The sequence below is a fragment of the Leishmania donovani genome, chromosome 11 (assembly GCF_000227135.1).
Source record: "Leishmania donovani BPK282A1 complete genome, chromosome 11".
Lineage (NCBI taxonomy): Eukaryota > Euglenozoa > Kinetoplastea > Trypanosomatida > Trypanosomatidae > Leishmania > Leishmania donovani.
The window spans coordinates 484-17,025 of NC_018238.1; the positions used below are offsets into that span (position 1 = coordinate 484).

The 16,542-nt window shown below is 53.5% G+C and overlaps 7 protein-coding genes across 7 annotated transcripts; all 7 read left to right on the forward strand.

Moving 5' to 3' along the window:
• Positions 1 to 1,072: 1,072 nt before the first annotated feature.
• Positions 1,073 to 1,585, forward strand: LDBPK_110010 (hypothetical protein, conserved; the record flags this gene model as incomplete). Its single annotated transcript, XM_003858931.1, has 1 exon — positions 1,073 to 1,585. The coding sequence occupies one exon, from the start codon at positions 1,073 to 1,075 to the stop codon at positions 1,583 to 1,585; it is 513 nt and encodes a 170-aa protein (XP_003858979.1).
• Positions 1,586 to 2,025: 440 nt separating this feature from the next.
• Positions 2,026 to 3,132, forward strand: LDBPK_110020 (hypothetical protein, conserved; the record flags this gene model as incomplete). Its single annotated transcript, XM_003858932.1, has 1 exon — positions 2,026 to 3,132. The coding sequence occupies one exon, from the start codon at positions 2,026 to 2,028 to the stop codon at positions 3,130 to 3,132; it is 1,107 nt and encodes a 368-aa protein (XP_003858980.1).
• Positions 3,133 to 3,655: 523 nt separating this feature from the next.
• LDBPK_110030 (hypothetical protein, conserved) lies at positions 3,656 to 4,579 on the forward strand (the record flags this gene model as incomplete). Its single annotated transcript, XM_003858933.1, has 1 exon — positions 3,656 to 4,579. The coding sequence occupies one exon, from the start codon at positions 3,656 to 3,658 to the stop codon at positions 4,577 to 4,579; it is 924 nt and encodes a 307-aa protein (XP_003858981.1).
• A 681-nt stretch (positions 4,580 to 5,260) lies between these two features.
• Positions 5,261 to 6,166, forward strand: LDBPK_110040 (ATP-binding cassette protein subfamily H, member 1, putative; the record flags this gene model as incomplete). Its single annotated transcript, XM_003858934.1, has 1 exon — positions 5,261 to 6,166. One exon carries the CDS (start codon positions 5,261 to 5,263, stop codon positions 6,164 to 6,166), a length of 906 nt encoding a protein of 301 aa, XP_003858982.1.
• A 614-nt stretch (positions 6,167 to 6,780) lies between these two features.
• On the forward strand, positions 6,781 to 9,657 carry LDBPK_110050 (SNF2/RAD54 related DNA helicase, putative; the record flags this gene model as incomplete). Its single annotated transcript, XM_003858935.1, has 1 exon — positions 6,781 to 9,657. One exon carries the CDS (start codon positions 6,781 to 6,783, stop codon positions 9,655 to 9,657), a length of 2,877 nt encoding a protein of 958 aa, XP_003858983.1.
• Positions 9,658 to 10,603: 946 nt separating this feature from the next.
• LDBPK_110060 (protein kinase, putative) lies at positions 10,604 to 13,975 on the forward strand (the record flags this gene model as incomplete). Its single annotated transcript, XM_003858936.1, has 1 exon — positions 10,604 to 13,975. One exon carries the CDS (start codon positions 10,604 to 10,606, stop codon positions 13,973 to 13,975), a length of 3,372 nt encoding a protein of 1,123 aa, XP_003858984.1.
• A 1,412-nt stretch (positions 13,976 to 15,387) lies between these two features.
• On the forward strand, positions 15,388 to 16,542 carry LDBPK_110070 (hypothetical protein, conserved; the record flags this gene model as incomplete). The annotated part of the gene is made up of 1 exon (XM_003858937.1): positions 15,388 to 16,542. A coding segment is annotated over one exon (1,155 nt), but the record flags the coding sequence as incomplete, so codon positions are not given.

Consider the following 16,542-nt stretch of genomic DNA (forward strand, 5'->3'; position numbering starts at 1 on the left):
ACGAATTCGCTGGTCCAATGGTGATACGGATGTCTTAGGAGGCGAGGCTTGTTAGCCGCAAATACCAACACCAGGGGGATTGTGTTGTTGTTTTTTGCCCTTTCTCTTCGTCTTTTCGCACTGGTCACGAATGGCTATGGTACGTCTTGTCTAACGTCCAACCTTTGTTTCAAGAAGCTGCGACATCAGTTGTCGAGTCTATCAGCTTCGTTGTGCATCTTTTCGGGTGAGTTTTCGTATTTGGACGCCGCCGAAGGTGTCTGTAAATGCAGTCGGGGCAATGCACTGGCAGCATATTCTGGTTTCACGTTTTAGTGGCGGATTGCTGAGAAACGCTCAAGCATCCAATGTGTGTGTGTGTGTGTGTTCAAGTGGATTTCATGAGGGCAGGGAACACAGAGTAGGACACTGATTACGTGTTGTTGTTGCTTTGATGTTGTCAAGGAAACAAAGTGCACAAAAGGGTTGCCACTGTTTGCACGCGATTTGGTTTTCTGGGAAGCTGTAGTGGTTGGCCGCTACGCTTTTCAGCCCTTAGCAAGCGAAAAGGCGAATATGATGTCTTCATTACGCTTCAGTACCCAGGTTTGCGTGCGATAAGTATAGGCGGCTTTGTTGGTGTGGGCGCTGTCTTCTAGATGCACCTTCTTTGTGATTTTCTTCTTTTTGCTCCGGGCTTCACAATATTCTTTGTGCCATGTTTGAAACCTGTGGCGCAGTTTCGAAAATGTACAGAGAGCAGCTGATTTCATTCTACGACCGCTACAATCCAGCATGCCTGGGTTCTGTTGATGAAATTTTGGAAATATTTGAAGGTCGCGAAGAAGAACTTTTTCGCGTATTGGCGGAAAAGTACGGAGCACAAGAACACCTTGCCGACTCACAGGGCAAAAGATGCGCTTTTTTGTCCTCTGGTGAGTCGGCCCATTGCCGGGGGAACTGTGATAGGTCGAACTTAGACAAGCTGAAGAACGTACGTAGCTCGTCGTTGTGTGATGTTTGTCAGCGTCTTAGTGAAGCTCTGCGTGCGAAAAGTGAAGAAGTGAGGCAATTGGTGTCGAGGGTTAAAGCTATGGAAGGCCGGCTCAAAGAGTGCAATGTTATGGACGCGTCTGCTGCCGCTCCTGAGCAAAGCGGACGAAGGACCTCAGAGCTACCCTGTGAAAATCGAGACCTGTCAGAGAAGCTTAGAAGCTGTGAAAAGGAGAACGCCAACCTGATTGCTAGGAATCGTGAACTTCGTAAAGAAGTGGTGGTGTTGCAGGCAGAAAATGAAGCTCTTCGTCGACAGAAGAGGATGGACGAGGATACTTTAGAGCATCTGCGAGAGCTGCTTCGTGAAAGTGAACGGAAAGAGCGCCATCTCCTGGTGACGGTGGCTGCGAGGGAGCTGGAAGCCGGGCCGCCGTTGCACGAAAGCGAATTTGAGGAGATTATTCGCAGCAGCCAACAGCAGTTGACGGCCTTTTACGAGGAGAAGATGTGTGCTATGCAAGCCGAGATGGATCGTTTCTACGCTCACGCATCGGCGTGTATCCAAGAGAAGGATGCCATCATTGCAGCGTTGAAGGAAGAAGAAATGTAGAGACAACGGTCTGTGTGGTACATTAGTGGTGTTGGGGTTTTTTATTTGCTGATTCTCTCTGTGCCGGAGGCAGATAGTGAACATTTCAAGAAGCGAATCGTGAACGATACAAAGGACTTTCAGCCTTCTTGTCAAGGAACGGATGGACATCGTCTGTTTTGTTTTCCGCTGTGTCTTAAAGCAATTTTTGCTGGTACTCTTCCCCTCTCTGTGAGAGACAGCGTTATCATCTGCCGTCGCGCTAGTGAGGCTTTCTGCCTACGTTACTCATGTGTTTTCTCAGTGATAGCTTTACTTATTTTCGGATCCTTTTTTTTCTTTGATCTACCTTGAAGTAAAGTGGTGTGAAGTAAATGCGGCAACGAAGAAGTGCACTTGCAGCCGAGGCGGAACCGCCGGTCGTGCGCACGGCAATTTCACGGCACATCGCAAATGTCGACATGTTCCCGAAACCGAAGGAAGATTATCAGCGCGAGCAAACGAGGTGGGGTGCTCTTCTTAGCGTTTTCACTGTGTTTTTTGTGATTTTTCTCGTGTTGTGGGAAGGCGCCGCATACCTAAGAGGGCGCGACGCGTATGATACAGATGTTTCTCTCGACAAAGGACTTTCAGAGGATATGCCGGTGCATTTCGACGTACTTTTCCCGTTCATGCCTTGCAATCGTCTTAGCATTGACGTTGTTGACACAACGGGGATGGCAAAGTTCAACTATACAGGCAGGCTACACAAACTTCCCACCGCGCTTGACGGAGAAGTTGTGTACAAAGGAAGCCTGAAGGATCTCGACAATGAAATGGAGACGAGGGAAGGGCGCGCTGGTAAAAAGTGCCGCCCGTGCCCACCATCTGCCTTTGATGGAGTACCCGCAGAGGTGCGCAGCGCAGCCGAGTTGAAGTGCTGCGACACCTGCGAGAGCGTCTTGGACTTGTACAAGGAGCTGGGAAAGGGTATTCCAGGCACTGAGTACATTCCGCAGTGCCTGGAGCAGTTGTACCAACGAGCGAGCGGGTGCACCGTGATGGGCTCTCTCGACTTGAAAAAGGTTCCTGTCACAGTCATTTTCGGTCCCCGACGTACCGGCCATTTTTACTCGCTTAAGGATGTGATTCGATTGGATACCTCTCATTTCATCAGAAAACTACGCATCGGGGATGAGACTGTGGAGCGGTTTTCAAAGAATGGTGTGGCTGAGCCGCTTTCTGGTCACAAGTCGTCTTCGAAGACTTACTCGGAGACACGTTACTTAGTGAAGGTGGTTCCCACAACTTACAGAAAAACGAAGACGAAAAACGCAAAGGCTTCCACCTATGAGTATAGTGCCCAGTGGAGCAGGCGGACGATTGTGGTGGGTTTCGCTGGAGCGGTCCCTGCTGTGCTGTTCGAGTTTGAGCCTGCCCCTATTCAGGTGAACAATGTGTTCGAGCGACAGCCTTTTTCGCACTTCCTGGTGCAGCTCTGCGGTATCGTAGGTGGATTGTTTGTTGTTCTGGGATTTATCGACAATGTTGTCGACTGGGTTGGCGCTTTCGGGAAGTGGCAGCGGTAGATAAGTTGTTTTTCTTCTCCGTCCGCTCTATATGGGGCGCGAAATCACAATAGAACAATCTGAGGCTGTTGAATGCTCTGCTACGACTGTCCTACTCAAACAAACGAGGAGTATATGTTTTGCGTTTTTTGTCGCCTGAAAAGGTCTCAGCATTGTGAGTCCAGTTAACTGGTGCTTGGCAATATTAGAGTAGGAAAGAGATCGACAGCATATGGCTACTGTGAAGGCAGGCAGTACCAGACTGCTTTTTTTTTTGCCGATTTTGCCCTCTATGACGTTGCTGCTTTTTCTTTTCCGTCTACCTTTCCATGCGCTGCACTTGTTTTTTTTTCTGCCAACTCTCTATCATAGCAGGGGTTTGGGGGTGTCCGCATATAAGTGGTTTGCTGCCAGTCTCTCAAGGAAGAAAAAAGAACACGCTTCTGGCTACTGGCACAGCAGGATTGTAGTGCACGAGGAGCGGCCCAATCGTAAGTCAGTGTAGCACTGTTAGTAGGGTCGGTTTCGGATACCTGTAAAGTCCATGTTCCGCTCTCGTTTTCTTGGCTGCGCTCTCAGCGGTGCAGCGAAGGTACCGGAGCAGCTGCCAGATTGGGCAATCGAAAAGCGCACGTACCTGAGCTTGGCACTTGACCGATGGGCGCTGAAAGTGCAGCGCTTGGCGACAAAGTTGATCGCTGTCAGCGATCGTATGATGGGCGTGCAGCCGAAGGAGGAGCTTTATCGCATTCCGCGTCTCTTGAAGGTGAGCGGGAAGCGGCCGACGGTCATGGATAACTGTTTCATTGCGCCAAGTGCTATAGTTACCGGCGATGTTCATGTGGGACGAAAGAATTATATCGGCTACAACGCCATTATCCGGGCTGAAAAGGGGGAGAGCATTCACCTCGGCGAAAGCTGCAACGTGCAGGAGAAGGCAATAGTCACCGGAAACACAACGGTGGGCAAGTGGACTACGATTGAGCCCATGGCCATCGTTGAGTCTGCTGATATTGCGTCGTGCTCGTTTGTGGGAGCCAGCGCGATCGTCATGAAAGGTAGTAGTATCGAGTCCGGTGCCATGTTGTGCGCCGCGAGCGTCTTGCAGTCTGGCGCGATTATCCCTTCCGGTGAGATGTGGGCCGGCAACCCGGCCCAGAAAGTGGCCGACCTCACGGAGAAGGAAAAGGATGCCATTATCAAGGCGGCCAAGCACTCTGTCCTGCTCGCTATCGAGCACCACGACTCGTGGGAGCTTACCTGGGAGGAAATCGAGGACCAACGCGACGCTCGAGAGCTGTTTGCGCGGTACGCCGAAGGCAACCGGGAGCTGCGTATTAAGGCCATGTACATCAAGGAGCCGCCGCGACCGAACCGAAAGAAGATGGGTCGCCGCACACCACACGAGCTGGTCGACGGCAGCGAGAACGCTCCCGCGCTGGCTGAGAGTATTCACCAGGGCTACTAAAGTTCAGTGCTGTAGACTGCAATGTCGAAAGACAAAATGATGACTCGAGCCCACTATCGTGAGGGTATGCCGCCGACTCTGCTCTCTCAAGATGTACTATTTTTGCTTTTCTACGCTCGCGCCACAACAGAAAGAGGCGAATGCCTGTCGTGATGATAGTGTCGTTCTTGAATGTGTGTGTGTGTGTATTGTTGTTCTCTGCCGCATTACAGCTTATGCAGCTGTGGTTTCTGCAATTGTTCTCGGAGAAGTATTTTTTTTTCTCTGTAGGATGGACTATTTTTTTTTTCTGCTCCGATTTGGGAGCTGAGAAGGGTATCGTAGAAAGACACCATCCACAAACAAAAGAGATTGACAGTTATCGAGTCTTATTTTTTTTTTGCTTTGCAGGCTGAGCAAGGTGCTCCGTCTATGCTGGCAATAAATGCTGAAGCCACTCCCTGGCGCAGACGCACATGAAATCCTGCTGGAGCTCTTGCTGAATGCACGAGCCAGCTCGTGTGCGCTTACCCATGCCTTTTTGAAATCGCCATCGTCGTTTTGTCTTCTTCCTGTGACTTTTCATTTGTCTCACGCCATCTGGCGCCACCATTGATGCACAGTACCCTGGGACTATTTGGAGTATCTGGCTGTTTTGATTACACTTCCCACTGCTTTCCGGCTATACAAGAACCAAGGCAGATGGACCCCATCATATCCTGCGATAACATTCACAAGACGTACCTCCTCGGCGTCGAGGGTGTACCGGCGCTGCGTGGCGTGGATGTGGACATAAACCCTGGCGAACTTCTCGTGGTGTACGGCACGAGCGGCGGTGGTAAGAGCACGCTCCTCAACGTTCTCGGGACAATTGACACCCCGACAAAGGGAAATATGTTTCTTTTTGGAAAACGTGTGACGGATCAAACGCCAGACTCAGAGCTAGCAGCGATGCGCTGCAAGCGCATCGGGTTTGTCTTTCAGTCGTTCAACCTGATCTCCACCATGGATGCACTGGGCAATGTGTCGCTGCCGATGATGATCAAAGGTTCGCTATCAGCGTCGGACATCAAAAAGCGTGCCACCGCACTCCTCGAGGAGGTTGGTCTCGGGCATAGGCTGCACCACTTTCCATCAATGCTCTCTGGTGGTGAGCAGCAGCGCGTGACGATTGCCCGGGCTCTTGCCAATGAGCCGGAGATCTTGTTTCTCGATGAGCCTACAGGTGACCTGGACACAAAGAATACTCTCATCATCATGAACATTCTTATGCGGCTGAACCGTGAGCATGGTCTCACGATGGTGATGGTGACTCATGATGTGTACATGAAACAGTACGCCCATCGCGTCATTTACATCCGCGATGGCAAGGTGAGCACCACCGAAACTGTCCACAGTAATGTTCGCGAACGAGCTTGGAATGAGCTGCAGAAGTCCCTGCGCAAGGCAAGCACCGGGACAGGGGAACAGAAGACACCTACCAGCGAGCAGCGCACCCCTCAGGACTACGCCACATTCTCAGCGCAAGGTCCGCTGAATCTGGATGAGGACCCAGAAATGCAGCAGGTGGTCGATGTGCTTTTCGGGCCTCAGCAGGGCCGAGTCTGAAAAGGCGAGGCAACGCCCTCTCTTCCTTTTTTTTCTATATCTCCCTGCCTCTCTATTTCATCTTTGTTGTTTGTTTGCACTGCTCTCGTTCAGTTTTCTTTTCCTTTTTTGTGCTGCTACGAGGTGGACGTCCTGTAGTTCTCTGCGTTTCGCTTTTGTTCTCGTTGTCTCTCAGCTTTTCAAAGTGCTTTTCGCTTGCTAGTTATCTTTTTCCAGTGAAAACACCCTTTTAGCATGGCGCTGGTTTTCTGATTCGAAAAAAAGAAAAATACAGCACGGATAAAGCAAAATGCCGCCGATATCTTGAGCAAAAGAGACACCTTGTCGCTCTCTCCCCTTGTCACTTCTTTATGCTCCAAGTGGCTTGGATTGGATCGCTCATGGAGTGCATCCGACGTCGAGAACCCCGCGCGTACTCTACTCTCTGCATGCACAGCCTTGCGTCGCAGCCGATCGCGGTCAGCAAGCAGTGGCACTTTCGTTTCCGTGAGCACTGATGCTTTCTGCCTCTCTCTTCAGAAAACGATCCTCTTGTCGTTCGCTTTGCAGCGTCTTCTGTATCTCCTGTGCGTGAAAATGGCACGAGAAAGGCTGTAGAAGAAAATGTCGTGAAGATGGAGGCCCTGTTGCCTGTCGAGACCTGTTTTCGATGCGGTCATCGCTACGCATTTCGCCTGTCGCGCTTTGGGTGTGTGTTCTCGTGTGCATGCGACGAGTGCATCGACGTGCTGAAAGTGGCCGCGGCCTTCTCCGCCGCCGTGCGTGGACGAACAGCCGCGGTGCCGTTTGTCCCGGTTATGTTATCCCCATCCTGCGAACTCACCTTTTCCATGAAGATGGTGTCTGTGGAGGTGGACTTTGTGCGCGATCGTGTTTCCGCCCACTTCCGGAACTTTCACGACGCTGAAGTGGCGCAGATAGCGTTTAGTCTTTCCCTCGCACTTCGCGAGCAACTGGCACGGAGTGGGGTAGTTCTGACGGGCCCAGCACCAGTGATTGACCAGCTCACTGAGGAGCTTCTTGAGTCCGCACAAGATCCCGCGCTTCCGTTCTTTGTGAACCCGCCGCCGCCTGGCCTGCGCAAAGCTGTAGCTGGCATTCTCAGCTGTGCAGTGCCCGAAACCAGGCTCGATCGGATTCCACATCTCCTTCGTCGCGCTATGAAAGCCCATCAAGTAGAGGGTGTGAGGACGGCGCTGCGATGGGGAGGACGGATTCTTTTTGCTGACGACATGGGTGTTGGAAAAACAATGCAGGCATTGGCCACCGTGGCAGCACTCGAGGCCTATCCGCTTCTCATTGTATGTCCCTCGGCGTTAAAGCTCATGTGGGCAGACCTAATCGAGCAGTACCTGCACGAGCAGGTGTCTGTCGAGGAGATGCACCCGATTCACGGCGCCAATGACGCGCTCAGTATTGACTCGCAGCCAAAGGTGGTGCTGGTGAGCTATCACATGGCAGCGGTACTAGAGAAGCAGCTGCAGGCTCGCAGCTGGAAGTGTCTCTTGTGCGACGAGAGCCATCTTCTGCACACAAATGTTAGCGGAGCTGATGCAACCTATACACGTGTGGTGGTAGCTATCGGGAAACGGGCGCCTCACTGTCTCCTGCTTTCTGGAACGCCGGCTACGGATAATCCATTTGATCTGTTTAACCAGATTGACACGCTCCGGCCCAACCTACTCGGGGAGTCGCGCTTTGAGTTCGCGATGCGGTACTGCCAGCTCACCTTCTCTCCCTACTTGCAGGTTGGAGAGTCGACGAGGAGGGTAGAGTTTTCATCACTGCTGCGCTCCTGCTGTATGTTGCGCCGCCTCAAGGAGGATGTGCTGGAGCTGCCACGAAAAAGCAGAGTTGTGATGCGGGTAGCACATCGTATTGGCCCGCACAGTGGCGCCCGCTGCAGCGGGGAAGCGCCGTATCAGGAGCGGTACGCGAATAGCTGGAAAGCAAACTGGAACGGCATCGCGGAAGCAGTGGAGCACTGCTGCAGCAAGTACGACCGCGTTGTGCTTCTGGCGCACCACATCGAGCTGATTGACTCACTTGTGCAGTGGGCTCGTGACCACTGCAAGCGCGCGGTACGCATCGACGGGCGAGTGCCGGTGCAACAGCGTGGAGATCTCCTACACGCTTTCCACCGCGGGGAGGCGAGAATTGCGGTAATCGGGATTACGGCGTGCGCGGTGGGTATTTCGCTAGCACCGGCTCAGTGTGCTGTGTTCTGTGAGCTCCCCCCTGACGCGGCGTGGATGCGGCAGGCAGAGGATCGCCTGCATCGCCCTGGACAGCGCGACGAGGTTGTTGTATACTATCTGCTAGGGCTCCATTCGCAGTTTGACGCCGAGCTCTTTTCCCGCTTGTGCAGGAGCCTCTCCGAAGCGGAGGAGTCTAGAGGCGCAAGTCTCTCGCTTTCGCAAATCGCACACGCGTCCCACCCAGCACTGCAGCTGAAGCCTGCTTCCAACGCGCAGACGCATGGCTCAGTGCAGCCAACAGCGGAGCCTTTGCTCTTTTGTATCAGCAAAAACACCGGTCGCATCCACGTACGCGCAAGCAGATCGACTGGCTTTTACACCACGTTTCCGTGGCATGAGGCAAGACAGTGCGTGCAGAAGCGCCAGGACCTAGTGTGGCAGCAGCTGGACACTTTCCTTGAATCCGTTGCTCGCCTTTCACCGTTTCATCGGAGGCAACTCGTCCTTTGCCAGGCGTGGCTGCCACCTGTCTTCCAGTGGAAAAGCAGCGGAGTGGCTGCCTCCGCTCCACGACGGCGCAACCGCTATGCGAAAACACTGACTGTTGGATGGGGGGTGTGGTGGGAAGTGCGCCGATTGTACTTTCCCACGCGTTACTACTTTGGTCCCCTCACTGCTGCTGCGAACAATGAATACGAGGCGGGCTGCCTGAACTGCGCGGCGAGCCTCCCACAGCTCGATCGAGGTGCTTACATCTTTGTGCCCGGGGCAATTTGCGGTGCCGCCAACGGCGATTCTGAGCTCTTCTGCTCAGGTAAGTGTAGGCTGTCGTTTTTTATCCGGCGGTCTGGTGGGGCGATACGCCGCAGTGTTGCGGGTGTAGACAAGAGTGTTTGCTCGCACTGCCACGTTGACTGTGAGACACTGTGCACCTCCGTAGCAGCAGCGGCAGGGAGACGAGAGCGTGTGGCTGTGATTGGGAGGCTGCACCCGCAACTGCTGCAATTCCCCGCTCTCTGCGAGAAGGTCGTCTCGAATCCTATCCCTGGGAATTTCTGGCACGTTGATCACGTGGTTCCCGTTGCATGGGGTGGGGGCGAGGCGACTCTAGACAACCTGCAGACGCTGTGTGTCGTCTGTCACGCCCTCAAAACCCATGAAGATATGAGGCAACTGCGACAGAAGCGTGCACTGTTGCCTGTCCAAGGGCCGGTGGCTCGAACAACAGTCGACGTCGCGTGGATAAAGGTGACTGCTTCCAGTGGCTCACGGGTCACATGGCGCAAAGTATGAACTTCCACTTGCGCAGACATGCAGCGTGCCCGCAGCAACCATTGTCGAAGACGTTCTTTTTGCTGGTGTTGGGGCTATCTGTTCTTTCGTTCCACCCCCTCCTCCTTATTCCGTGTCGATACTGCCAGCTCATGTGACTGTGAAACGGCGACACTTTTTCCATCCACTTTTCCTTTGTTCGAGAAAAAGCTATGTGGAAACTCAAAAAGGTAGTGCAGGGCTGATGTGGCGGAAGCATGGAGAGAAGCGTATCATGCTGCTCTAATGTGCTGTGTGGCGAGTCGCGCGCACTCGGCTGTAGAGACTCTTAATACTGCGCCCTGCAGTGTTTCTATCACAGCTATACCATCCCAGACAAGCCATGTACCGCATGCTGTATTTCTGTGTGTTCCGCTTCGCAGCCTTTCCCTCCGTACGGTGCATCAGAAGACGGCTTCATCTATGAAGCGGGTCCCGCTCGCAGCACTGCTTTCTTGCCTCTCCTTCGCAAACGCACAAGTATACACGAAAACGACGCGCGCACGCACGGGCATATTATTGGCACGGCAGCTTTTGATCGTTTGTCTTCATCCTGTACAGGTGCAACAGCATTCGCCAAATTCGCAAAACAACGAAAGTAGTGCTGGAATTGATGGCCAAAAAGAAAAACGAATGTCACTTCTGCAGGTTAGTACAAGCGTACAACACTTGTGAGAATGACGAAATAAAAGATGAAATCGACATCATCGTCAACACTTACGAAAATGTCCGCGTGTCGGGCAAGAGCGCGGCGCACTACCGAGTGCTTGTCCCACTTACATCCGAAAGCCACCCGAGCAGACGCGTTACACTAGAGATCCGGGTGGTACCTGGCTATCCGTATGTGGCACCGGCCATCAATCTTTTGTTTCCACCGGGTGTGCAACCCGGGTGTGAGGGTACGCTGTCAGAGTACGAGGTGAAGCAGATGGCCAAGGAGGTGCTGAACAACATTCAGCCGTGTCTCCCTAGTGGTATGCCGTGCATGATGCAAATCGTCTCCACTGTGGCCGCCATTGTAGAGTGCAGCATTGATCCACCGTCGCAGCAGCAGAACGGAAAGGCGCAGGGTGAGCCAAAAGTGCTTAGCGCGGGCCAGTCGTCATCACTGACGCCAGTTCCGCTGAAGGCGAAGGAAGCGTTGAAGCTCAGCCTGTTTGCGTTTCACCTTCTAAAGAAGTGCTGTCACATGAAGAACCCGGAGTCGAACGAGGAGGCCGCCAGCAACTTCGACTGGCTTGTTAAGTATCTGCTGGACAGCGTCAGCATTTTCCCGGAAGCGGCGCGTAGTTTTTTTCCGTGGAATGGAATTTCGTTTTCGCGTGCCTTTGCCGCGAACATTGAGAGCGCCCTGGCCCTCCCTCCAGATCAGCAGGGCCTGCCAAAATGGCTTTGGGAGGATGAAGGACGCAACCTTCGCATCCAGCAGGGCTCGGAGGGTCGCTACCGGAACGAGTTTATTCAGCAGCGTCTTCTAGGGACCGGCGGTTTTGCTCCTGTGTACGTCTGTCGGAAGAAGATCGATGGCCGCTTGTACGCGATTAAGAAGATTGCAATGACAGAGGCGCAATCTGAGAAGGTTCTGCGAGAGGTGCAGACTCTCGCTGCACTGAATCACAAGAACATTGTTCGCTACTACGATGCGTGGGTCGAGGACGGGTGCGATGAGGACTTGCGTGAGTTCGTTGACACTGACGCGGAGGATGAGGAAGATGAGAAGATGAAGCACGGCGGGAAAATGCTATCACCCCAATCGCGTGCCGTTGCCCGCGCTTCGTTGTCCTCGGATACTGACTGTACCTCTTCCCTCTACTCGTCATCAGTGGAAAAGAGCAGCAGCGCGGACACAAGCGAGGAGGACCACGAATCCGGCGAATCCTGCAGCGATAGCGGTGACGCTCGAAGTGATGTTAAAATGCACGAACCAAAGGGGAGGCGGCCGTCCATGAATTTCCAGACGCTTTACATTCAAATGGAGCTGTGCTCTGCCCGATCACTTCGCCATTTGATTGATGAAAGCGACTCCAGCGACTCTGGTGGCATCTTTTCTTCTGCCAACGGAGAAAAGGTCGCCGTGTCCATTCTCCGCCAGCTCCTCTCCGTCACAGCTCACACGCATCGCGAGCGCATTGTTCATCGGGATCTGAAGCCTGAAAATGTGCTGTTTGAAATGGAGTCAAACCACAACAGTGAAGCTGGAACCATCCGCGTTGCAGACTTTGGCCTGGCGCGCGTGATGAGCGGCGTAAAGCGTATCACGAGCGTTCTAGACGTGGATGAGGTGAATACGCCGACAAATTTGGTCTCAGCAAACTATCCCACAGGCAACTGCGGCTCGGTGCTGTACTGCGCGCCAGAGCAGGAGAAGGGTCTCGAGTACGATTACAAGGTTGACGAGTTTAGCATCGGTATGATCGCGTTTGAAATGTGGCTTGCCATCGCCGGAAAAGGCTTTCGCGAGCGTTTTACTATTATGGGCGAAGTCTGGCGCACTGGCAAGCTTCCGCAGTGGTTTGCCCGGTGGAACCCGACGATGGCCGATATTATCGAGAAGCTGCTGGAGCCTGACCCACGTCGACGCACCACCTGCGAGGCTGTGCTGAGCACGGCTGAGCTTCCAGGTGATCCGGCTGATCTCACAAGTGCGCTGGATACAGTGGACAGGTATGGCGAGAGAATAGCTGGACGCATCATCCAAAAAATCCAACGAATCGGATCTGAGTTCCGCAAGCCGTCGAGGGCATTCCGCGACGACGCTCAATTTGTGGGATCGTCGCAGTGCACTGATGTGGTGCAAGCGGTTCAGGTGATCGGCATGCTGCACGGCGCCGTCCCGGTGGCGCTCTTTGACCCGACTGTGGCAATGAACCCTAAGCTGGCTGAGATGAATGTGGACTGTGTGGTGGACAGCAGCGGCCGCAGCTTTGCCTACTCTGCCCTTCCATACTTTGCGACAGCGTCGTTTCTCGGCATGCAGGAGAATAGCTCCATCGGCTCCTTTTATCAGTTTTACCATCGCGCTCGATCCTACGTCATATTCACCACGCCACTGCCCCACCACGGTGTATTCAACGAGTGTGTGCTGGAGCCGTTGCTGTCGCTATGTCATCTGCTGGCGTTTACAGAGACGACGGAGCCGATGGAGGTGATTGTGTCGCACGTCCACTGGCTAAAGACAGTGTTTCCCGCCGAGATCGGAACGCGGTCGCCGCCACCTGCGCTGTGTCATCTGCGCAGCGAGATCCTCACAGCAGACCAGGTCGGGCATGCGATCTCAAGTATCACAGAGAGTCTGTGCGCTGCCGGACTGCTGCTGTGCGACGAGCGTGACGAGTACATCAAAAAGTTCACAATGGCAGTTGTCGACGTCATAAACACGTTTGCGAAGCACATGAATACGCACCTTACTCTAGTTATGGACCCGGCACTGCAGCCCAGCGACTTGCTCGTTGCGCGAAAAGCCCTGGAGATGGGCATCATTTTCGAGTGTCGCTCTACGCGCGGGGCGGTACCGCTGGCCTTTGGCTGCTTTCTGGACAACTTCACAACCAACTGCACCGTTGTGAACCCCGACATTTCTGCGTTCTCCGTAGTGGTGGACGTGCAGCATCTCCTCAACGTGGGCAAGCACGTACACGTGACTTGGCGTGAGAATCTTCTGTTGGATGGTGTCGCCGCAAAGCGACACGATTTATACTCGCTCACGCAACTCCCTCACGTCGTGGAGGCGGCGATTCAGCTGTGGAAGGGAAATATCCGGGCGTGCATCCGCGCCGACACGGACGCTCGCGCACTGGCGCGGGCCCTGAAGGCGAAGCAGATCAGGTGGTTGCTCGTGGATGGAAAGCGGATTGTAGCGGTGTCAACGAATCAGCAGGGTAAAGTAAGCGGGCACGGTGGCGACATCGCGCTCGACGATCTGCGACAAACTGTCCGCAGCCTTTCCGTAAAGGAGAAGTCGACAAGCAGTGCGAACATAGACGTTCAGTTCCTTTCGGGAAAGGTTGAGACCCGCACAGCTGATAAAATTGTAGAGCTGTTCTCCACAATGATGACACCGCCTCCGTCCACAGTGGTGGTGGTAAACACTGACGTGAAGCGCATTCACGAGTGTCTGGAACAGTTCAACGAGTCGGCGCCGGACTCGCCACCCGAGACCCTTGCAGAGCCCACGCTGGCCAGGTGGATGAAGGCTAACGCTGCGGCGTCGAGTGTGGTGCCCGTCTACTCCCTGACCGAGGGAAAGATAGTCTTTTTTGTTAACTACAAACGATTCAAGGTCTCTGGAAAAAAGAAATAAACCCCACAAGAAAAATAAGCAGGACAGTACAACAGGTCATTCCAGCTTCGCTGCCTCTGAATAAGGGAGCAGTCGTAGCATGTCGGGTTGATTGTTTCTTCACTTTGGTTCCGTGCGCTTCTTCTGCTCAGCTTGCACACTACTTATTTCGATTTCGATTTTTTTTTCTGTGCAGCGAGACATGAGCGCACCGGTGTGATGAGGGCCGCGTCGATGTCTTATGAGTGTATGGGTATTTGTCTATTGGGAACTGCTGTTTTCCTCTTACCGTTGCGGAAAACAACTGCCAACTGCTCTTTTTTTTCCTTGCTTGTAACACCAGTTTTCTTATCCTTTCATACCACCGCCTGCTGAAGAACTTGCTTTACGGATTTGATTTTTTTGTTTTGCTGCATCCATGTACTCCCCTGATGACAGGGGCACACCTCGGCGCGCCGCATCAGGGCTCAGTGGCCCCACTCTGTGCGTGAAGGGGACAAGCAGGCCCCTTCCCCCCTATGCCTGCCAATGCCGGTCCACCTCCGGTGGCGGCAGGGTCAAGCGCCCGCGACGCAGCGAAGTGAGAGCGATGTATTGCTGCTGGTGTATGGGCGGTCAGGTCCTGGATGGCGCTGCTTTGCCCGACGCGATGGGGGCCTGTGTGAGCGGCCGGGGTCACGTGGCGTTCAGCTCACGTTGTATGGTGGTATGGACATGCTGATGAAAAAAGAAAGTGTGCAATCACGTGTTTATCGTATTAGTGCTAAAGCGATATGGAATGAACGAGAGATAGGTAGCGCTATGCATAAAAAACTTCCCTGTGAGCATGGAAGAGGATCAACGCATGCGCATGCCATGAAATCCGCATGCAGTTTGCAGCTAAGTGCTGGTGCATCGGGAAAAGGTGAAACGTTTTCTCGTAAAGGGTGAGGGACGTTGCAGCGCTGAAGCTCCTCAAAAGAAAAATGACGATGATTTCAGTGGAGCGGTGCTTAAGAGTCACACTCCCTCCCATCAACCTCTTCTCTCCTCCTTCCCACCACGCCAGCTCGTACTTGGAGAGTATAGTTGCTCATAGGAGCTCCGTCGTTTGAGCGCGGGTGTCTTCTTGACGCAGCCTGAGGCGCGTGTCAAGGCAAGGTTTTACTTCACTGAGCAGAATCTTGCAGAGGCTTATCAGCGCCGCCGCTCTCCCTGTCCCGGAAGAAAAAGGCTACAAACGATTTCCTTGTCCAGTGTCAAGGCATTGCACGTGTTTCGCACAAACGCAATTTGCCACCCCCCCCCCTCGCAGCGTTCTCGGAAGGCATTCGCTTTCCGCTAGCATCTCTGCTAGCTCTTTGTATAGGCTTGGGTCGCACCTACTTTTTCGTGGCGCTTCCGCTTCCAGTGGGCGCAGCTAGCAACAGCAGCTACTGTTCGCCGGTGGCAAAATGGACCGCTTCTTCAAAAAGAGCTCTTCTGAAGCCGCTCAGGCGAAGGAGGAAGTGGAACTGTTGCAGCAGAAGATAAAGACGATGGGTGAAGTGGCGACAGCATTGGAGGCTCAGTTGAATGATGAAAAGACAAAATACACTTTGCTGCTCACCAAAACAAACACCTGGAAGGAAAAAGTAAAGGCACTTACTGAGTCCGATCGATCGCGCATCGCTGAGCTAGAATCACAGCTGGCAGCCTACCATGTGGCCGGCGAAGCCAGCGGCGGTGAATTGACCCCCGAGATACGCGCTGCTGTTCAAGCAGCACTTCGCGGCATCGTGGCCAAGCACGCCGAAGAGATGGGCGCATGTAAGCAGCAGGTGGCAGCTGCGCAGGCCACTTTGAGCACCAAGGAAACCACCATTGCAGAGCTCATGCAAGAGCTGGAGGCGGTCAAGGCGGTTTATTTGGAGAGCCAGCAGCGTTTCGCAGAGGAAATGCAGTCCGTGACAAATCACCACGAAAAGGAGATGGCACATCTGCGCTGCCAACCTGAATCTCTGCAGGAACTCGAGGACCTGAAATCTCGATTCCAAGAGCAGCAGAAGGAGATCGCCTCGTTGGAGAATCACTCGCTGCAAAATGCACAGATAATGAGTGTTCTTCAACAAGACTTGGCCTCCTCCGCAGAGAAAAATGAATCGCTAATTCAGGAGGTGCGCTCACTTCAAGAATCACTCGAGACCCTTAAGCAGAAGCAAGCAATTTGGAAAGAAAAGGTGACGCAGATGAAGGCGAAGGATGACGAGACCATCAAACAGCTGCAATCAGAGCTGGCACTCATGCGTGAGTCATCTCTCGAGATGAATCATTCACCTCCTGTAGCTGAGCCCCCTGCAATTTCCCAGCCTGGTACGAGCGCCACAGCAGCAACGCTCGACCGAGGGTCTACCTCGGCCTCGAAGCCAACGCCGTCACCACCTGAGGAGCATCTTTACAAGCTCTCGATTCAACTAGAGGAAGAGCCCATTAACTCTCGCCAGTTTCAAGAGCAGTTAGCAATTTGGAAGCAAAAGGTCAACCAAATGAAAGTACACGACACGCGTACAATTGAAGCCCTGCAGGCGGAGTGCGATCACCTCCGCCACCAGCTGGCCGCCGGCGCGGAC